The sequence below is a fragment of the Poeciliopsis prolifica genome, unplaced genomic scaffold, assembly GCF_027474105.1.
Source record: "Poeciliopsis prolifica strain line A6 unplaced genomic scaffold, Auburn_PproV2 SCAFFOLD028, whole genome shotgun sequence".
Lineage (NCBI taxonomy): Eukaryota > Metazoa > Chordata > Actinopteri > Cyprinodontiformes > Poeciliidae > Poeciliopsis > Poeciliopsis prolifica.
Window position 1 is genome coordinate 4,913,469 of NW_026562403.1, and position 22,901 is coordinate 4,936,369.

Below are 22,901 nucleotides of genomic sequence, written 5' to 3' on the forward strand. Positions count from 1 at the left end.
TGCAATGTGGATTTATAAATTATTATTATTTTACAGTGTACAGCAGCTGTTACATTTGTAAGGAAACTCAGTCTGGAATTAAGTTTTTATGATTTAAAGTAACATGTAATTCCTCTAAGAACAATGCTGAAGTTCAGTGTTGCTGAAATGAGCTGCTGTATGTACACAAACAATTTCAAAACACTTATTTTTCTCCTGCAGGGAAACTAGAAATGATTTGAGCCAAACGTCCTGCAATGACATTTAAACAGAAAAGCTACTATCCCCAATTATCTAAAACCTTAGCAAAGTGACATCGCAGACAGGGAATCCTGGGCTAAAGATGATTATGAGCTCAACAGAGGGAAAGACGGCTCGGGCCTCACTGCTCTCTGTCTGTCATGTTCTGTTATCCCTCCGTCTTTTCACCACCTGATTCACCTGACAGCTCAGACCTGCAGGCAGAACCGATCACCCCCAGACATCACACTGGAGTTCGTTGAGCTTATAGCAGCTTCTCTTCCTCGGATACTCAGACTGTACTTCACTGAAAATGCCCTCACTCTTATGCTTGTGTATGTTTAAAAGATGATCGGTAAAAACTGAGAAATTGCAAACTGTTGGGGCATGAGAACTGATTTGATGCTAGCGCCACCTTCTGGACAGCAGTCCAGTAACTTGCACTATTTTGCAGTCTGTCCACCAAAAACTTTTTATTCCATTTCGTTTGGGATTTCCACAACCAAAAAGTGATTTTAAAAGAGTTATGAGCAGTCGACTAAACACAAAGTGCTTGATAAACTGCATCAGATTTGTCGCCACATGTTTTGATGGACGTGAAGAAAGGTCAGAGAAAAGGTCAACCAAACTCTGAGAAACAAGTGAGACCTAAATAAGAACCCTGAAGCTTTACTACTGCAGAACACATCGAAATATTTACAAAATCTGATTCACTGTGAGCAAAATAAACTTCCGATTTTAAAGAGTTTAAAACGCAATATATGGTGTTGCAGTGATATTTAGCTGCATGGTGTAGCGGTGAAGCGAGCGAGTATGATGCTCAGCACATCCATCCTGGGTTCAACTCCCAACTCTGTGACCCTTGCTGCACGTCTTCCCGCCTTCCCTCTGCACCCATTTTCTGTCTGGCTTAGAGGGTAAATAAAGCCCCCTAGGCTTCTTTTAAAAAAAAAAAGGTTTTATATTATTTATTATTTTGTGTAGAAGATTGCAGACAAAGCTGTCCTAAAGCTGAGTTCCCATTCAGTGCATCTTAGCTTCTTCCATTGTGGAGCTTGGTGCCTCATTACTAATAGAAAGTGAGGAGCTCCATCAGTTCCTGTGTAGTAAAAGGAATAAGCTGAGATGGAAAAAGAAAGAATCCTTTAAGGCACTGTAGCTCAAACAACAGACAAACTATGAGCAGGAACGGATGGTAATTATTGCAAAATAGACATTTCTTTTTTCCTCCTCTTTCTAATGAGGATGGGACTTTATGACTGCTTTTCCTAATAATGACCACAAGATGGCGATGAGAGCATTACAGAAAGAAACTCAAAACTCAACTTGCAATTTTTATTAGTTTGGAAATACTTTCGTATCATGTGCACCACTTGTATGAAACTACTGCTACTATAAGTTACGACAGCGTTTACGAATGGACACTACTCTTCAGTAAATGTTCTGTCAAGATTGAACATTGACTTCATGTCTAAATGATTAATTTAAGATATAGAATAGAGTAGAATAGGTATGAGTAGATTATACATGATCTTCATTGTCGCAGAGTGATACCATCTCTGTGCAAAACACCAGATAAGAGACAAGTAATCAAAACAAGCAAACTCACACACAGATAGAGTAGAAATCAAACAGAATAAAGGACAAAATTATTTGTTGAACGTGTAAATATGCAGCTGCCAACATTTTTAGGAGTTTGCAAGAAACCCTCCACTTTTCACATAAAGTTTGAAATTCAGCATCCTGTTTTTTAGTTCAGAAATCTTTCAAGGAAATGGACATTTGTATGTGTTGCATTGCCTCGTAGAGCTGCTCGCATCACTGCTGCTCCATCTTAATAATTTCAACACATTTCTTAACAATGGAAATCCTTTTCTTTTCTTTTTTTTTGTCTTTAAGCTACAAATGATTTCTCAATTGTAATTCTCAACTCAATTGTAGTTAAGTTATTTTAAAAACGAACAGATATTTCACAACCTCCAGAACCCCTTTTTTAACCCCACATGTTTGCACACATATATTTTTATAGCATCAGAAGCCTACTAAACATACGGCTTCACAGCTCAACGATCACCCGGTTGAATTGGCTTTCGGCTCAGCCAATGGCAGCGCAGCTCGTGCGCTCAGCAGAGGAGGAGCCGCGAGCCTCCATCTGGGTTTCTCACGCGCAGCTTGCAGGGAGAGGTGCTGCGCTCGTGCAGGAGGCAGGATCCAAGGCAACAATCATGGCAGGTGGGGAGGAAAATGATCTACATTTATACTTGTAGCGTGTATATAGGTTGTTTCCGACGCGTTGGGGACGGAAAACTGACCTCCAAGACAAAGAAAACGAACCCTTTGTGTCTTTCTTTGCTTTGTTTCAGAAGCGGAGACCCGCCAGAAGCTGCTGCGCACCGTCAAAAAGGAGGTGGGTGTTTTCACATCATCAGGGAAATCATTTCGGGAGGAAAAAAAACCCAAACCCCTGCCTTATAAAGGTGTTAGTGCTTATAAGCTGCACACTGTCAAACTTTCGCAGAGATTGTGACAACTCGTATGGGCACCGCTTCTCAAACCTGAGTGTGGTTTGAATATCAGCTGATCTGGAAGACCTGTTTACATTTTTTTAAAGGAAATAACAGTTAGTTTAAATAATCAGAAACATGAAGAATTGAGATATTTTGTTAAAATATATTGTTGTTGTTACTTTGCTGGAGCTCAGAGGGAAGAAGCAGCACGAAGGAAGCAGATTGTCTGGCATTCACAGCAAAGGAGATCATCAGTCTTCTGACGCACCATTTGGTTGTTTTTATTTTGATGTAATTTTGTGTGTGACAGAGAAAGGCAGATAGAGAGAGAACGAGAGAAAGGAAATAGAAAGGGGGAGTCGTGGGGAAGAGATGCTCGTAATTAATTTTACTGCATTTAGTGGAAGCAAACATGGAAGCAGCCGCAATGATTTGATCATCTGGGCTTCCTCCCGAGCATAAAGAAGCAGATCTTGAATGAAGCATCAGGTCTGTTTTGGTGGCCTGACTTTCAAACAACGGCGACAGTCCCTGTGTAGATTAGAAGTCCTTGCAGATAATCAGGGAGCTTTTTATCAAAGAGCTGTCTGCACATTTTCAACAACAGCATTGGGTTTTTCCATAAGAACGCTTAAAACTATGCCATATTTTCACAGCAAACTGAAGAGGCGTTGCGATGCAAACCTCTTCCTGCATCTGCATCTATATTCTGCAACTCGTCAAATATCTATTTTTACTGCTTTTCTTTATTTGTAACACATCTGGAGCAGAGACTGGGAGACGAAAGCAATAAAGCAACTTACCAAACTTTTCAGCGAATCGACTTCGATTTATCCCACATGCAGGCCGACCTGCAGGGTTTTTATTTTTATTTGAGAGGTGGAAGTGTTCCAAAACTGAACCATATATTAGTGAAAAGCTCCACTTGCACCCTGAGCCAGACACATAACTCGTATCCAGGTATTCCAGGTTTTTACACATTAAATTTTAAAAACTGCCATAAATTACCATCATATTGTTCCTATGGTTGGAAGTGAGAGAGAGTCTGACGGTTTTTCACTTGTTGTCTAGCAGTGCACCTCCCCCACCTGTTGCTGTGCACTGCATGTCAGCTGGCAGGAAGAACAGCCATTTTGAAAAACACACTGTCACCTCACAGATGTGCTATTTGGCAAACTTTGAGTTACACATCTGGTAGCTCTGCAGCATAACCTTGTTTTCTTAAAAACGTCCTCTGAGTTTATTGTGGGTTTATTTTAGATTTTTGCTTTGGTCTGTGTATCAAAAATAACAACAGCTATATGTTATAGATAACAGTATCATCGTTCTACAGATGAGGTAATTAGATTTTTTGTTTTAAAATCAAAACAGTGACATAATGTTTAGCATTTCTGTTTAGATTTTTTCTTATAAATATTGTGATAATGTTAAACTGTGGTACTTTTACTTGGTGCACTACAAGAATCTGTATCCTAACCTGTACTGATCCATCAGTAATTTGTATAGAATATGAATGAAACTATACAAATCAAAATGACTTAAAAATGTCCTAATGCAAGAGCAAGATCCCAACCTGCTTTTTAATCTCCCTTAAATATATTTGCTAATCTGTATTTTATACCATTTGCTTATGCTTTATAAATGGCAGGATTTTTTTTCCCTGGCTGACAAAATCCTTAAATTTGCATCCTTATTTAAATGAAAATAGAAAGACTCTGGTCGGATTTGTCTTCCTTTGCCTCCTGTGTGCAGTCTTATCTGTGGAGGCCAGACCCTTCCTCTGATTAAACTCTGTTCACAATTAGCTTCACTCACAGAGATGCTTTTCATTTTTTATTCTCTCGCATTGTTTATGTGTAGCTGCTAGAGCCATGTGTGGACGGATCGGGTCTGTGGATGGACCGACATCATTGTGGTTGATTGTGTGAACTGGTCTCTTTGATCCCAGATGGATTTTTATTAGACCTGCATCAGGAAAACAGGATGCTGGAATATAACTGCTGGGTATTGTGTACATGTTTCTCAACTCTTTGCTTATCTTCCATTCATCACAATATCCTTTCAAGCTTTTCAATAAGATGTGAGCATAAAGGACAGTGAAATGCAACCAGTTGGCCAAATATATTGTTGGAAAGCAGAGTTTCAGTGCAATACCTTTGAAATAGTTAAGCCACGTAGCAGCTTCTGTTTAAAGATTTGGAAACATTAACAGTGAGATGATCATCGTGACCCTGTGAAAAACAACATTAACGTAGCTAGCTTAAATATTTTTTTACAGAAAGTAATATGAAATGATGCAATGCTTGATGTTACAACCTCTATGATGGTTGCTGTTCTAATGTAGGTATTTTAATATTAATACTTTATAGAGGAAATATTTTTGTCAACCTGAAGTCAAACTGAAATACAGGCGTCTTGTTGAAACGTAGATTTTCCATTGTTCACTAATTTTGACACACCGGGTCAAATGAAGTGTGATAAATTGTGAATAAATCCTCACTGAAACACAGGTGCTTAAGCCATTTGTAAACTAATATACTTTATGTATTTCTCCATTGCATTTCCACTGTGCCCCACTGTTTAATGTTTTTTTCTGTGATCACTCTGAAGGTGGATGAAAAAAAATAAGTTTGTTTGCGCCATTTTCCATTGGTTTATGAGTTATATTGCTTGGTGTGGGCTGTGCCATATGGTGTCTCTTTGCTGCGTGTTTACGCTCCGTCCCCATCCAGCTGGTTTTATGCCACCCGGTGGCTCAGACGTACCTGGATGTGGGCCATTATCCAGAAAACCGAGCCTGTCTGCGACAGCAGAATTACCTCTCTGGCAGAAAATTGGTGTGAATAAGAGCTCCTTATTTGCCCAGTCTTTAGTAGGGAGCCTCGCTCGATCTGCCTGTGTCACTGTGTCACGCTCTGCCTTTTCCATATATCATGCTTTAACAAACAAACACAAATGCACACCTGTGTTTGCTAAAGGAGTGAGTGAAAGAGAGCAGCACCCTTTACTTTCCTGCTTCCTGTGAACCGTTTTCATTCTTTGTTTCAGGGTTGAACAGATTTTTTCTGTGCCACTGAGGAGGATTGATGGACAGTGTTAATGCAAAGTTGATTAATTCATTCCACGGCAACAAGCTCAGGGAAATGATCAGATATCCGTACCATCATACACGGAGATGAACACTATCACTTGGAGACTGTGATCCTGTTTGTGGCTCTTAGGTGAATGGTTGGTATAATGAGGTTTTTAGAACAGGATTTCCTCCTTCCTTAAGGTTAAAAAAAGTCTTAATATGTTGCCTTGATGTTGAGATGATGATCTGCCTGATCAACAAAGAGGAAGTTCAAACCCGCATGTGCAATAAAAACATCCTAGTAAACTAATGCGACAGCTTTACGTACACATCAGTCGTGACTTAGCGTTTTCATTTTTTTCATTACTTGCTCTCTTCATTCTTCATCGGCCACGCAGACATTGAATAATGGAGGGTGGATGTTGGTAAATGAGTTTTTCTCTCTGGCTGCTATTTGTTGCTATTACAGGATGTAATTGGAGTGCTCAGCAGATCTTTTATCAGTAAAGCTGCTGGTTTCAAGACAGTGATTAGCTAGAGTGGATTTACCCAGCATTTCTGCAATAGAAGTTGCCAAAACATAGCTTTGCTACAAAACGTACATGAAAAGATAACTTTAAAGTTGTTGATCTCTGTGTCAATGACGACTTGATGTTATTGGTGACTGTAAGCTTGGAGCTGCAGTCATTCCTATTTCTGTCAAAGATGAATTAATGACGTTTTTTCATGCATCGTTTTGGATAGAGAGTTCCACTTTGAGACTCGTGACATCTCCATAGAAACCCTCAGGTTGCCAGCGCACAGATGCTTTGCCAGACTTATTCCTCAGAGGGCTGATCAGTGGCCTAGATGAGAGGGACAAGGGGACACAAGTGAGCAAATCAATCAAATTTCTTCTTGTCAGGTGAACTCAGGAAAGGAAGCCAAGGGAACTAAGTCTCCTGTGTTCAGCATGCTGGCGTGCGCATGTGTGCGTTTGCTTTCTTTTTTTAGCAGTATATTCATGAGTTGAAGCTGCGAGGCGTCTCATCAGACTGCTGCTGTCTCTGTTGTGTTGGCAGTATGAATCATTTCTGTTGCAGTTGAAATAAACAGTGGCTCTGATTGTTTCTAATGACAGCGCTCTAATTAGTCAGTGCTGCATGAGTAAGTAAATATTTTCAAGGTGTGCAGTTTGAGTCAGGCTGAGCTTCCACAAGTGTGATAAAACACATTAAATGTTTCACTAACTGTGAGAAGCTAACTAACATTGCAAATTTATTTATTTATTTAGTTAGTTAGTTAGTTAGTTAGTATTGCAAAATGTGCTTTCTATAAAAGTATGAATTAACAGAAAATAAGATTGTGACATTATGAAAAACAGCAAGTCTCTAAATTTTCAGGTTTCATATAAATAAATGAAGTTTTATGTGGGTGACTGTTCACTGTCCGCTTTGCATGTTTTAAGATATACCAACACTCAGAAAGAAAACTCTCTGTCTCTCCATCCATCCATCCATCCCATCCATCATCCATCCATCCATCCATCCATCCATCCATCCATCCATCCAGCCATCCATCCATCCCATCCATCCATCCATCCATCCATCCATCCATCCATCCATCCATCCATCCATCCATCCATCCATCCATCCATCCATCCATCCATCCATCCATCCATCCATCCACAAAGTATAAATATTGTTGTATTGTTTATTTTCTTGTTACAATCCAGTGGGATTCAAGTGCTTTATTTTGTTTACCTGTTGTCCTCTTGTTTTATGTTTTAGGAGTTCACATTTAGTCATTTCTGAAAGTTTGGTTTTACTTTAAATCAGTCTGCTTCCACATCACCTTTGGATGTTCTTTGACCTGAAGTCTTGACATACTTAGGTTATATGTGTGTATATTTTAACATTTTGTGTCTCCTTTGGCCATTTCTGAGTCTAATAGCATGTGATTCGGAGCTTGTAAGGCCATACTAGCTCAGACAGAGTCAACGGTTTATGGTCTAATTGCTCTGCTCTGCTGATTGACCTAATATGACTGAATCACAAAATACCATTTGTCGGGCGAGTGCTGAAGTGTTCCTGCTGCCTGTCGCTGTCTCTGCATGTTTGGCTCAGCTTTTGTGTTGGCACCTGAACATGTTAACTCTGAAAGCTGCACCCTGACTTTTTACTTTGCTGTGTTCAACATGTCTATGACGATTATGGACAGAAATAAGAAAACGTTTAATGCATTTAGATTTCAGCTTAGTTGTGCATTGGGCCGACGGGACTTTGTGAAACATGTTATGTCCATAAATCTCCTTGCAGAGAGAGCCACATGCATGTCCAGCTTGTAAAGAGAGGGTTTGCCTGATGAGCCTGGCAGTGTAATGAGTTCTTTGTGGACAGACTAATTTCAGCAGAAAATTACAGCTCATCTATCTGCGTGGCCGTGTCTGGAGGTTGCTCACCATAATAGTCAGGCTCCAAAGCGATGCCCGCGCTGGGGTACGTCTCCATAGTCACCACGGGGGTTGATTCACCACTCCTCTTAACTCGTGGCAGTTGTCAGGTCAGCGGGGAGAAGGACACATCGACAGCAAAGCCAAACTAATGAGCGCTTCCTTGCTTCCGATGTGCATCGTCCTTTTTTTTTGTTTTAAATAAAAAGTATGAAGTCGCCATCTGCATTTTAATAATCATCTGTTCCCACCAAGCAATAGTAATTGCATAGAAATGGAGGTCTGTGATGTACGAACTGCCCTCCTCTGGCAGCACCAAATGGACCTCCATCTCCCAGCGGTCCTTGGCACAAGAGCTGGTGACTCATTCACAGACTGAACATGCACTTGCTGGTAGTTTTTCGTGCTCCTTACTTTTAAGGCTAAACTCCTCTTTCATTAATAAATCCTCCTAATTTTCCCCTCAGCTGAAGCATGTTTTTCACTCAGTCAAATCCTCACTAAGAAGCCCCTCCAGACTGTTTGTGCCTGATGTGACATTGTAATGAATGAGTCATCCAGCTTCTCCTCTTTCATTGACAGGTGAAGCAGATTATGGAGGAAGCTGTCACCAGAAAATTTGTTCACGAAGACAGCAGCCATATTGTGTCCTTTTGTGGTGAGTATTCAAAAATCACATAACTTTGTTATCGTCATGCTTCAATTGAGTTAAACAGCTTAAATATATATTTATTCTCTTCCTGCTAATAGGAAAAAATTGCCTCCACCTACTGTCTTTGATAGCATCACAGTAAATTAGAATAAAATCAAAAGGTTGATTTATTTCAGTAATTCTCATATTATGTAGATTTATTATACAAAGAGACGTATTCAGATTGTTTAGATATGATTGATGATTGTACATTACAGTTAGTGAAGCGAAAACCTTAGATTATGTAAAACCTAATTAGCTCTGATACATTTAGTATAAAAACTATCCATGATTTAATATTTAATTGACAGTTGATTGACTATAACTAGAAATATAAGACATTATAGTTATAATAATTTACCAAATGTAATTATTGCTCCATCGTTCAAATTAAAGCATTAAATCACCATGGAAAACAGACCACCCACATTCAGACACTAACGCTCAGACCAGAGAATAACAAGGAAGGTGATATATTTGTGAATTTTCAGTGTGAACAAAATAACTCACACAAAATCTGATACCTGGTGAAAAACCACGTCTGCAAACAAACAACAAGTTTGACATGAGGTGAGACGCTTCAAACCCCATAAAATGTGAGAGAAGTCAAAAAACCTTGTCTTGACTCAGACTCGGGTCAACATGTAGTGCTGTGATGCAAACAAATGAGCGGTCGTCATGGTGTTACCTCTTAAATATGTGCAAAGAGACGCACCAGTGAAGTTTGGGAGGAGCTGTCAGGTCTCTGAAGGTCTATCAGCTCTTTACTGCTGTGAAAATGCAGCAGCATCAAGCTTGTCACATTGTGTGAAGTCGCTAAATTTACTGGTGCAGACTGAAGAAGATGTGGCTAACTTGTAATTTGTTAGTTTACTCTGCATGCTGTGGAACATTAAACCCACAGAATAAAATAGAGAAACTTTTAAAATGCTATTTAAGCTGTTACACATTATCTCCATGTAATGTTGCTTATATATGGTCTATTTGAATTTCACAGTGTGTCAAACATTTGCAACTCTGCCTAAAACCTTCTATATCCATGTAAGTTTAAAAATCCAATAATCAGCTCACACCGAATCCCTCTTTTTTCCTGTTTAATTTCCCTCTGAGAAACTAATGAACATTACATTTTATAAGACTCCTTGGTGCAAGCTCTGTTTTACTCATTTTCTGTCTGATTTGTTTTACGTGCTTCCATTAGTGCCTTCATGTTGCCACACCAACAGATTTCTTGGCCTGCAGTCTGGACATTATTTATTGAATGGAGGCCTCTACATGCTCTGCTATAATATCCGGTGGACACGCTTCTGTTTAAAAAATATCCTCCTCCAGCTGCTTTGTTGTCGAAGCTTCCTCCTCCACCCCCTGACCCCTCCAGTGTGGTTTTCTGGCTGCAGTCACTGATGAGATGAGAGCCAGTGGAAGATCGGAGAAGCGCTCGCTGGGGAGCCATTAACATCCTCGTTCGTGGCGACTTTCATGGGCTGCCTACTACCAGTCTGAATGAAATGTAGAAACTGGAGTGAAAAGACTGAGATAAAAGGCACTAAAATGTTTCAGAAGAAACACAAATATTAGAGTTCGGGACATAAAAATCTCGGGTTTTTTATTTCTGCATTTTAGTTGTTACATTTCCAGAACTCTCCTATCTTGCTTGTTTCTGTATTTGATAGCAGAAACAAATTTGCCTCTGGAAAAGTTCATTATTAATATATTGCATGTTTACACATTTGATTTTTTTTCCTTGCAGAAAAATGAAACATAATGAATAATTTAAAATGCTCTTTATGTTACATCACAGTAGAAAAGAAAGTGTTTGCTTTTCTGGGGGTAGACAGACTAAGACATGTTTCCAATACACAGACGCCAGCCAATGTGATGTACAGAATGTAAATATCAAGACCGTTCTTAATAGTTTCCCATATAAACTGCAGTGTGACAGAAAACCACCTTCTTTCACTGTTGTTTCTGTGATATACTGTGTTGCCTTCACATCCTGCCTATTTCAGGGGACTGAGGTCGAAACGTTCCAGTTTGATTCCTTCAGACCATAGCACCATTCTCCCACAAGGCGATTTATTGAAGATAGGTCTACATGTTTTCTTTAGATAAACAGAATCATGTCTTGCATTTCAATGCCTTAGTCCAAGTGGAGAGTCCAGAAGACAGCTGTGAAGACGTGATGCTTGCTCACACCAGGTGTCTTGAGAGAATTCAGACGTGAAGAATGACGTTTATACCTTTGCTTGAGGCACATGGCATCTAACGCTGTGAGATTTTTTTCCTCGCTCCTCAGTGATAACATTGTGCAGTGAGATCGCTTTGTGAGCTTTCTTCAAATTGTTACTGTATTTAAGGGATGAAAATAAGCCAATGTGAGGGAAATCCAAGAAATACAGTTGAAAGACAAATGAAAAGGCGATTCAAAAAAGTATTAATTGAAGGATGTACAAAGTAATGCAAACAAGCCTGTGCAACTTTCTTGTTTTTTAAAACTCCCTCCCCTAATGGCCTAGTCAAAGTTTTGATTTGTGATGATTTCTCATTATCTCATTTTTTCCCCATCACAAATACTTGCCACTGTACATTCTGGGCTTTTTATTTGTGAAATGTGATGGTAGTTGGTGTGTCTTTGATTTCAGAGACTGGAACCAATGCTTGTATTGTACTGGACCTGTTTCTGGTAAATACGGTGTAATTATATCAGGTCTTTTTATAGCGAAATGCTGTGCTGTTGCCTTGCTTGCTGTTCTGGGTGAAGTGTTGGTCAGTTATATGCCACTGACATCAGTCTGTCAGACTCTTAGTTGCCACAGATACAGGGTGATTAGAGACGGTTTACTGAATTAGACGGTTTAGCGTCAGGTGGATAGAGATCCTGCTCGCATGTTGCATTTCGTCCCTTTTCACCTGCAGCTATGGTTTTAAGGTGATTTCTTTGTGAGTTTTAGTCGATAAACTGCTGCACCAAAATAATGAAATGTGCTCTGATCCCTTTGTGCTTAGTTTAGTTATTCATAGTTTTTCATCTCACAGCAGACCCAGAGATTCCCATATTCCTCTCCCCATTTTAGTGGAGAGACAGATTTTAAAAAGCAGCAGGGGTTGTACTTCTGCCATCTGAGACCACTTATAGGAGATGATGAGGGAGTAGCAAGGCTGGAATATAATTGGAGACCTTTTAAAAAGGCTGGTTGTTCTGACATTTATCTCGCTGCTCTCGTAATAACGGGATACCAGGATGCAGGGAGGGAGGAAAAATAAATGCTGGAAAGAAGACTTCTATGGGAACAAGCGACAGACTGTAGGAAGAAGTTGTTCGCTGAAGCGGTGACGTTGGAACGAGGCGGATCGTGATCCTCTCAAGTTCCCTCTGCTCCCGTCTCTCCCAAAGCTCCGTCACTCCATCAGTAAGGGTTGCTATGGTAACCCCATCCTTTTCCCCCTGACCCCATGTGAACAGAGCTGTAGGATTAGTCTTGACAGAAAATTCAAATGTCAACACAGCAACCAGGCGCCGCCACGTCGACTTGGGGAGGAAGCAGGGTCCGGTCTACGTCACGTTAAAGTAAAATGTGTCAACATGTCTCCATCTGGAGCATCCAGACTTATGCTGGCCTATATATGTAGCAACATTATTCATTTATGCTGCATGAATATGGGAAGAAAACATAATGACAGAAACTTTTGTCATTGCTGAAATCAATTATGAAACAATCTCTCAGTGCAGTGTTTGAAAACGGCTGCATTTATTGTACAGGAAAGATCCGAATCGCAAAAAGCCAGATCATCTTTGGAAAGTCGTTTGTCGCAGTAAATTGGTATAAGTAAAATATTTATTATATGGACTAATTAGACATTGACTGATGCATACCTTTTAAATTTTCTGATTTGCTAGTAGCTAATTAGAGCCAAAATTCAGCTTCTCACAATGACTGACTATTAGTTAAGACCAAGAAAAAGAATTTTTTAATACAAAATAAGTTATTTTATTACCGTACAATAACTTCCGGTGTTCAACAGACAGAAGGTTAAGCTGCCAAAGGTGGTTGTTAAAAAAGCTATTTATGCAGTACGGTTCTAAGTATATTAATGGAAAGTTGAGTTGAAGGTAAAAATATGGTTGAAGAATGCAGAAGTAACAAGGATTGCAACAGCTTTGAGAAGGGAGTCCTGTCAGTGTTTTTCCACACTGGTCCTCAAGGCATACTGCCCTGCATGGTTTAGACATTTCCTGGCTTCAGCACACATAATTTCAATTGATGGCTGATTAACAGGCTTTTGCTGAACTCCAATCATCTGAATGGGGTGTGTTGAAGCAGGGAAACGTCTAAAACATGCAGGTCAGAGAGCTTTGACGTTTGAGAAACGCTGCATTAAATGGGAGCAGGGGAGCAAAACCTTTATTTGTTCTTTTACTTTTCCACTCAGCTGATGCTCGGTTTAAATAGATTACACCTTAATAAAGAAAAGACGCTCTGTCCACACAGCTGCGGTGGAGGCATGTGTCCTGCATGGGCTCAAGCGGCGAGCGGCTGGCTTTCTGCGCAGCAACAAGATAGCAGCGCTCTTCATGAAGGTGGGCAAAAGCTTCCCCCCGGCGGAGGAGTTTTGCAGGAAGGCCCAGGAGCTGGAGCAGGTCATGGAGACAAAGTGAGAGACTCATGCGCCGCAGCCTCTCCTCACACATCACAGCAGAATTCAAAGCAGAGCAACAAAGCCTGTTTGATTGTTGAACAATGAAAGCAATGACATATTTTCTGAAGAAGCTTATTTTTATTGAACAATCAGAATAATTTGGGGATTAAGAGTCTTTCATCTTGTGTGCAAGATGCATAGAAAATTGAGGATGTACTTTAAAAAATAAAATAAAATAAAAAAATCGATTGCTTGATTTTATTTTTCTGCAGACGAAGTCAAAGCCTGCAGAGTCAAGACAGCCTTCGCAGGATGCCCCGGCTGCCGAGCCTCAACCCTCCTGGGGTCAAGAACCTGTGGATCAGGACGGCTCTGTTCGAGAAAGTGCTGGACAAGATTGTCCTTTACCTGGTGGAGAACAGCAGGTCTGTTGAGAGGACAAACCATTCTCGTGTGGGGTTAAAGGTTTCTGTTGTATATAAGTTGTACTTATTTTCTTTCAGTAAATACTATGAGAAAGAAGCTATTCTGATGGACCCTGTGGATGGACCGATTCTGGCTTCACTGTTAGGTAATTAAACAGGAAAAGGAACATATTTGTGTAGTTACATATAATTTGGACTGGTACAATAGGGCTTTCAGTAGAGAGAAATGTTATAGATGGAGCTCTTTGATTGCTACTTTAAATTCTATTAATGTACATTCATTTGACATTCATTATTCAGTTCTTTACTCGGACATGCTCAAATATTGATGTCTGGTCTAATTTTTTATCTCTGGAAAATGAAAGTGATTTAATTACACAAAAAAATTATATATTCTCCAGCTTATGGAGTTTGTTCGTTTTGTATTTCTTATCTTTCGTTTTTTTTTTTTTTTTTGAGGACCAAACTCCAGATCCAGTGTACTTTACTGTGTGTAGTGCATCATTGTGGCATATTGTGTTAAAATTTCCAATATATTCATGTCAATAAGTTAAAGATCTGAGCTTTGACTTGACCCAGGATGTTATACTTCTTAATTCTCAGGTAGTTCTTGACGTGTTTGTTGGTACGTATTGGTAATTATCATGTGGGTCTAATTCCTTTTGCTTTTTTTACAAATGGCCATGCATTTTCCTGTGGGTTATTTTTCAGCTGGTCAGGTCCTGCTGCATTGAAGAAGCCCAAAACCTTTTGTTTTGGTGCACACATAAATCAGTTTTATACTAATCTGTTATTCCAGAAGTCTTGATGTTTGTCCACGTTTTCCCCGATAAGCTTTAGTTTGGCCTTCCTGTGTTTTTCAGAAGACAACCGTTTCCTCCTTGCACGTCTCCCACGTAATGTTATAATGTTTGGAAGGTCTAAGACTATCTGAAGACTGTTTCCCCTCGTTGTTGACAGTTGGACCCTGTGCTTTGGAGTACACAAAGATGAAGACAGCTGATCACTTCTGGACCGACCCGTCTGCTGACGAGTTGGTTCAGAGACATCGCATCCACAGTGGCATCTGCAGGCAGGATTCTCCCACCAAGAGACCCGCGTTGTGTGTGCGTATGAAATTTCAGAGGTTCTTTTTAACCTTTTTGTCCACGTGTCAGATTTTATCCTGATAGATCAGCTGCATTAGCAGACATTCTCTGCTGAAATGCATTAAGTGAAGCACAGTGCGTAACAGAAGCAGGAACAGAGAGCTTCTCGCACATTTTCACCCATTATGCTGTCAGTGGAGCGGGTCAGCTTAGCCCATCTCACAAACTCCCAACGCTCTGAAGCGTTCGTGTGCTGCGGCGCTGTTTGCAAATGTGTGTTTGGAGGAAAACAAGATGCACGAGGGCAGCTTTGTTGATGCACATGAGCAAGGAAGTGTGAGTCATCAGTGTGTTTTGTGATTGCACAGATCCAGAAGCGACACTCCAGCAGCAGCATGGATGAGCGCCCGTCGCCTTCCCCGTCAGCTCGAGAATATGTGGAGTCTCTTCATCAGAACAGCAGGGCCACGCTGCTTTTTGGCAAGAACAATGTGCTGGTGCAACCGGTAACTGTGTGACGTTTTATATAAAGCATCTCACTATTTATGCATATTTATTTCTGTTGAAATGTTTCACATTTTGTCATTTTACATTGATAAATTACATGATAGAGCAACAAAAAGTAGTGAATAATTACTTCATGAATGAAAAATGAGGCCCAGTTCCAAAAATATTTCACAAATGAAAAACTTAAAACTTTTTTTTACACGTTGTCTCTACCAAACTTACACATCTTGAAGCTGAAATCTGTAAGCATTCATCTTTGGAAAATAGTGGAAGCTCAGTCAGAATGGACAGACAGATTCGACTTGCAATCTTCAAGTCCTTTTGACAGGTTTGACTGGGCCATTCGATCAGATCTAAATACCTTCATCTCGATCGTACCATTACAGCTCTGATCCCTTAATTAGCTCCATCCATGTTCCCATCAGCTCTAATCCGCTTCTCTGTCATGGCTGCAGTAACACAGAGGTCTGCAACCTGCAAAGAGCTACAAGTGGCTCTTTGAACCTTCCACAAAGGCTCTTAATAACTTTAGCAAACTTTGTCAATTTTAGCAGTTCTATAGATTGTTTTGATGGAATTTTTGCATACACAAAAGAATTATTATAAAAGAAACAATAATATTTTTAGATCTTTTTCTACCATTAGGCTGGAAATTAAGTGCATTTTCAATATTAGCATTTTAGACGAATATTTTCTTTAAGTATTTTCTATAAATATCAACATCCCATTGAAGACAATATAAAAAAATTATGTGTAGTAAAGTGATGGTTCTTTAAATGCAAGGACATATTTTCTATTATAGATATTAAACAAAAAAAGAAGCAGTTTTTTTCCTTTTTAAAGATAACGCAACATTTGCTGGCCTAAACAAGTTTTATCTAGCTGGACTGAGGGCTAAATGTCTCTTTTAATGATAAAGGTTGCAGATGTCTGACATAGCAGCATGAAGATGTGTGAAGGTGTGTTCAGGAAAACACAAATAGCTCTTTACATGTTCCCCAGAAACTAACATTTTTCACATTTTTACTTATTTGCTGTCTCATATGTGACTTGTTGCAAACTACAAGTGGGGCTTCTTATGACTTTCTTTCAGCAACACCTTTTATGTTGTACAGCTGCAATTAAACTGAGATTAAACTACATGCAGATGGATCGATTAGGTGACTTCTGAAGACAATGGTGTAACTGGATTGTATTTAGGGGTGTTAGTGCAGAGGAGGTTGAACACAAAATGTATGTCATTCTTTTCAGACGTTTATTTGTGGAGATATTTAAAAACTTTTTATGCTTTTTCTTCCACTTGTAATCCCACATAATCCCAGTGTGATATGTTTATGTCCACCATTTTCTACCGATTCCTGTTTATTGACCTTTCTGTCATCTTGCCCCTGCTGCAGAGGGATGACATGGAGGCTATCCCAGGTTACCTCTCTCTGCACCAAACTGCTGATGTAATGACATTGAAGTGGACACCCAATCAGCTCATGAACGGATCTGAAGCAGACTTGGACTATGAACGCAGGTGCGAAATAATTTCATTCCGAACATAGAAAAATGCATCTGTATTTTATATTATTGCTGTTCTGTTCTGCTGATACCAAGAAAAAAATAACATGCTAAGTGTCTTTTTTTCGCATGCTGTGCTGTTTTTATAACACTCTCCTGCTGAATAATGCAGTGTGTTTGTGCTTGGGGGCTCAGTGCTCTGAGTTACTGCTGGTGATCTGATGAAGCCGGTTTTCAGCTTACCAAGCAGCCAACCTTATGGCTTATTGACTGCAACACTGTCAGAGCTCCATCAAACTAGCAAAAACCATGTTAGCATCTAACACCTGCACATGGTTTCCATCAACAAAATAATCAATCCTGGCTTGTTTATGTGCATGCTGCTGTGCTGATGGCTGCTTTTTTGCATTCTGATTTTACTGAACCATTTATAGTTTATTTGTTTCTTACTTTTAACGTGGAGTGCAAAGAGAGAGAAAGGATCGTTGCTTCAGTGAGTGCCTGCTTTTCTGTTATTTTTCAGTGTATATTGGGACTATGCCATGACAATCAATTTAGAGGAAATAGTGTACTTGCACTGCCATCAACAAGGTATGAGCTTTTACTTAAAATCTTATTCTTACTTGGATTATTTACAGAATATTGATAATGTCCTGTCAGTGTGGAGGGTTTGATAGATTGACGTACATGTGTGTCCTGCAGTGGACAGCGGGGGGACGGTGGTTCTAGTCAGTCAGGATGGGATCCAAAGACCTCCACTTCGCTTCCCCAGAGGAGGACATTTGCTCCAGTTCCTGTCTTGCCTGGAGAACGGTCTGCTCCCTCACGGCCAGCTGGACCCTCCTCTCTGGTCCCAGAGGGGAAAGGTCAGCATCTTCTTTCCAAAACACAATGCAAATACTTGCCGCTGGGATCCTTAAAGGAAGCATGAATACAATGGCAAACAAAGATGATCTGATCTAAAAATCTATAAGAATGGGATTTGGGTTTGGAATGGACACATTGTCTCAAACACATGACTGTGTGCTCAGTTCTCTCTCAGTTAGTTGAGCCACATTTGTCCCAATTCTGTTGATTTACTAGATACTTGTCATTTCTGCTCTGATGTGAAAAAAATATTTGCAGCCATAAAGATTTCTTCTGTTTCTGCTGTTTTTTTTTTGTCACATTTGAATATTACAGATGATTAAGATCATTTTAATACCAGACAAAAGCAACCTGAATAAATACAAAATAGAGTTTGAAAATAATTTCCAAACCAATCCAAAAGCTGATATCAATTTCATTTGACCTGAAAAAGGGCCGACTCATATTTGTCAAAAAATATACCTTAATGATCAAAGCTTTTGGGAAAATATTTTATGGCTTGAGAGAGAAAAGTTGGTTTTAAAATGTTGTACATCTTTCCTGTTACATCTGGCAGGACAGCAACAACACACTAACAGTCAAACGTGGTGGTGGTTCGGGATAATTGTGAGACTGCTTTTACGTTCTGCTCTCTACCAAAACATCTTGAAGAATAACGATCAGATTGTGAGATTAAGCTGGAGCATTCTAGGGTTAGACAGCTGCCAAATGATCACATGAAGTCCAGTTATGAATGGCCTAGTCAAAGTCTGGAAATCTGTATCTGGTTGAGTTTTAATACTCTAAAACATTCCAATTTATTTGAATTCAAGCAATTCTGCACAGATAAGTGTGCAAATATGTATGTACCTCTATGTAAAGCTCTCATTGCCAATTGGCTGCTGCTGCAGCCAGTTATTAGTTATGGGTACCAGTTATTATCTTTAGGAGGTAATTACTTATTCACATAGGGCCAGTGTAGCCTATTTCCTACAATTGATGAACTCGTCACTTGGTAACTGTGTTTTTAAGTTTTTCTGGCTATCTTTGTATAATATTAAAATTTTGTTAATCTAAATAATTGAAGTTTGACAACAAAAAAATAAAAACACACACTAGCTCAGCAGGTTTCAAAAAATGTCCCATTGTAGTTGACTTCAGTTTTGTCCTTTTCAGGGGAAAGTGTTTCCCAAACTGAAGAAGAGAGTTCCTCTGGGATCTGCGTCCACAGAGTCAGTTTCTGACAAGGAGGAGGACGAGGCCACCGACTACGTCTTCCGCATCATCTTTCCAAACAGCCAGTCTGATTTTGGTGAGTTTCTCCCTTTTTGAAGAGCCAAACCGAATTGAGATTCTTGCGTTGAAATGAAAATGTTGCTCCTTGTTTGTTACAGCGATTGTCTCCCACCGCCCCCATCTGATTTTTTCTCTTCCCCTTGAACTGAGTGGACAGTCCGCCTCCCGTACAGGGACTCTGGTTGCACCCAGGAGGTGCTGCAGCTGTCAGGGAGAATCCCCCTCACTCACAGAAAGCACCTGTAACACTGTCACACATGGGCTCATCAGTCTGTCTGTCAGCTTTCCTCGTTGTAATTCTTCGCGCCTCATTCCCTTCTGGTCTAAAGTGCTCCTCTGGCAAATCGTATTGATGTGCGGCGTTATTAAAGCCACTTGTGCCTTCCTAACCACATCTCAATGTATTTAACCTTTCAGACCCCAGCTGGGGGCTGATTGGTCAAGTATGCAGGCTTCCTACACAGTCCATCCATCCATCCATCATCCATCCATCCATCCATCCATCCATCCATCCATCCATCCATCCATCCATCCATCCATCCATCCATCCATCCATCCATCCATCCATCCATCCATCCGTCCATCATCCATCCATCCATCCATCCCATCCATCCATCCATCCATCCATCCATCCATCCATCCATCCATCCGTCCATCCATCCATCCATCCATCCATCCATCCATCCATCCATCCATCCATCCATCCATCCATCCATCCATCTAAAAAAAAAACTAAAATCGCCTGAAAAGTATTGAATTTGAATTTTTAAAGTGTGTAGGAACTCTGAGTTTTCTTTTGTACTGTAAAATGTTTTCTTTTTCCCCATGATCAAACATCTACTGTGTGGTGCCTTCATGCTTTCCAATTGTTTATTGATCTCTGGCAATATAAAAGTTTTTGTGTCATCACTCAAGTAGGAATGAATGGCTGAAGAATAATCCTTTGAAGTGCTTTAAGCAGGTCACAGCTGATCTGCATTATTCTGCTTGTGCCAAAGTGTTTTCCATAGAGTTTACAATCATCTCTGTACTAATGTAATTGCTCCTCAAAGCCTTCGAAGTGCGCCTCTTTTAAAGTGATAATGAGGTTGTGTGTGTGTGTGTGGTTTTGCATGCAGTGCCTCCTCCAGATCTGATGGATCACGGAGCCGCCCTGTGGCAGCCTAGTCTCAGGAAGTCTTCATGTTCCTCCTGCTCCAAGGGGAACTTCTCCGACGGCGCCGCGCACAAAGGGTGCAACTATGAGAGGTGAGGGGAAAACACAAGCCATCAATCTACACAGGAACCCGTTCGGCCCTGTAGCTTTTCTAATAACACCAAGAAACTGGAGATGGAAGACAGATACAAGAACATCAAGGCTACCCAGAGGAAAATGATGTGACATTTGCCTGCCTGGAATTAGGAGAGTTTGGGGTAAATTAGCTGATAACCAGGGCAGACAAAAAAAGATGAGCTGCTTTGCAAATTTGTGCCGCATGGCAGCACAATAGTTTATCATTTTACAAAAGGTCAGGCTGAACCCTGTAATAAGCTGTATATCAGAGATAGTGTATGACGTGTTATGAAAGATATATATATAAAGATGTAAATCAGAATGGCAGCTTAATGATAGCGTTGTAGAAGAAGAGTTCTGGGTACTGTACTCTGCTACAATATTTACACCCCAGGAATATTTTCACATTTTCTCACATTAAAACAACAAACTTGAGTGTGGTCTACTATGGAAGACCAACACAAACCAGTGCATGACTGGGAATGAAAATGACATAATACATGGTTAAACAAGAAAAGCAGGCTATTTTCTCTACGTTTATTCATCTTACATGGTTGGCTTTGGTGCAATATTTGGTTGGAAATGGTGCTTTAGTTGTTATGTATTAAAACTCTACTTTTCAGTGATATATTAAACTCTCAATTTGATACAGACTGTGGTGAGATTATTTGTATTGTGGGGGCAAGTGAACACTAAGGAAGTATGGGTTGATTGCAGGTTTTATGGTCGATTCAATATTTACCAATATTAGTGCAAAGTGATGTTTTCTTAATATCATGCTGCCCTAGACCAAATATTATTCCAATTTGATTGTTAGAGCAATTTCATAAAAAAAAACAATAGACTGAATGTCTCTAAATTAGCAAAAATGTAAGAGACAGCCCCAAACATCTTCTGGCTGTAAGCGCAGTTATCTTATTTACCCTGCATTATTTCCCATCTATCCCGTCAAATGCACCTAAAATGTATTATTATTTGACCAGTTATTTATCATTTCAAATGGTATGAATACTTTTGCAAAGGTGCTGCAGTTTAGGTAAAGTAATCTGTGCTGTGTCTTTCTGCAGGACTCCTCTGAAGCTGCTGTGTGACAACATGAAATATCAGATCATCTCCAGGGCGTTTTATGGATGTACGAAATGCCGTATTGAATGTTATCAGCTCACATTCACTATCATCTGTTGCGGTTGGATTAATTGATCAGCCATCTCTTCGACCAGGGCTGGCGTACTGCCGCCACCTGTCCACCGTGCGTACCCATCTCTCCGCCCTCGTCAACCACACCATCGTGGCGCCCAACGCGCCCTGCGACGCCACCGGGGGGCTCACCGCAGACGTTTGGCAGACATTTCTTAAGGACTGCACCGTAAGCACCATGACACATGCTTTGACTTCAACTGCGAACAGAAGGCTCTCCGCATGCTCACACACACACACACCCATGTAACCTGAGCGTCTCCCTCAGCCTGCTAGTGATGCGGCTCACGCTGCTGGTCTCATGAAGCCTGACTAATGGCCTTGTAAATTACACCTAAACACCACTTTTGAAGTTTATGAAGATATTAATCAAATTTATGAGGGGTCAGCAATATAGCCTGGCTCATTTCAAAACATTAAAACATTTCTTTATCATGAATAATTGAATGCGAGCTTCGATCATTACTGAGGCAGCCAGTGTTGTTTTGGCACATTAAGCCGTGTGTGGGAGATCGTTGTCATTTTTAATAAAGAAGATAATAGAACTGATCAAAAGGCAAGCCCTGGGTCGATCAAAGGCTTGTGCTGCTTTTCATTAGGCCTACAAAGAGCAGGAGCTGCTCCGCTTGGTCTACTTCGGCGGCGTGGACCCCTTGCTGCGTAAAGAGGTGTGGCCTTTCCTGCTGGGTCATTACCAGTTTGGGACGTCAGAGGATGACAGGAGGGAGGTTAGTTGCTCCTCTCTTACTCCATCCGCTCCGAGGTTTTCTGCACCAACACCACTGAGGCTTGACTGCTCACTCTTTGGCCGTAGGTGGATGAACAAATGCAGGCTTCTTACAAGCAGACCATGAGCGAGTGGTTGGCATGTGAGGAGGTTGTTCGCGAGCGAGAGAAGGAGCAGCACGCTGCCGCTTTGGCAAAGTGCTCCTCTGTGGCGAGTGTGGACAGCTCCAGTCAGAGGATGACCCATCATGACTCCACTGTGAGCAACGAGGTAAAGCAGTCAAAAAAACCAAAAAACACAATTCAGTGTAAAATAAAGGTTGTTGGTATTTTTTTTATTTCCTGCTTATAGTTTTGCTGTCAGTTTGTGGCGATATGACTCCAGTAGATATTATCTGTGAACAGGAAGTCACTCAGAGCTGAATCCGGTTTGTTTAGGGGTAAATAATCTGCTTGATTATTTGTGGTATAAATGGAA

General features: G+C 40.4%; 1 protein-coding gene across 1 annotated transcript in view; it reads left to right on the forward strand.

Moving 5' to 3' along the window:
* sgsm1a (small G protein signaling modulator 1a) overlaps positions 1-22,901 on the forward strand; it is a 33,342-nt gene that overhangs the window by 2,602 nt on the left and 7,839 nt on the right. The window contains exons 2-18 of the mRNA XM_055048740.1: positions 2,319-2,451; positions 2,583-2,626; positions 8,813-8,888; positions 13,412-13,574; positions 13,832-13,984; positions 14,063-14,130; positions 14,945-15,090; positions 15,441-15,578; positions 16,977-17,101; positions 17,609-17,676; positions 17,788-17,951; positions 19,108-19,243; positions 20,346-20,475; positions 21,568-21,632; positions 21,721-21,866; positions 22,297-22,425; positions 22,512-22,694. Coding sequence (XP_054904715.1) covers positions 2,319-2,451; positions 2,583-2,626; positions 8,813-8,888; positions 13,412-13,574; positions 13,832-13,984; positions 14,063-14,130; positions 14,945-15,090; positions 15,441-15,578; positions 16,977-17,101; positions 17,609-17,676; positions 17,788-17,951; positions 19,108-19,243; positions 20,346-20,475; positions 21,568-21,632; positions 21,721-21,866; positions 22,297-22,425; positions 22,512-22,694 — 2,067 coding nt within the window. The remainder of the gene's footprint in view (positions 1-2,318; positions 2,452-2,582; positions 2,627-8,812; positions 8,889-13,411; positions 13,575-13,831; positions 13,985-14,062; positions 14,131-14,944; positions 15,091-15,440; positions 15,579-16,976; positions 17,102-17,608; positions 17,677-17,787; positions 17,952-19,107; positions 19,244-20,345; positions 20,476-21,567; positions 21,633-21,720; positions 21,867-22,296; positions 22,426-22,511; positions 22,695-22,901) is intronic.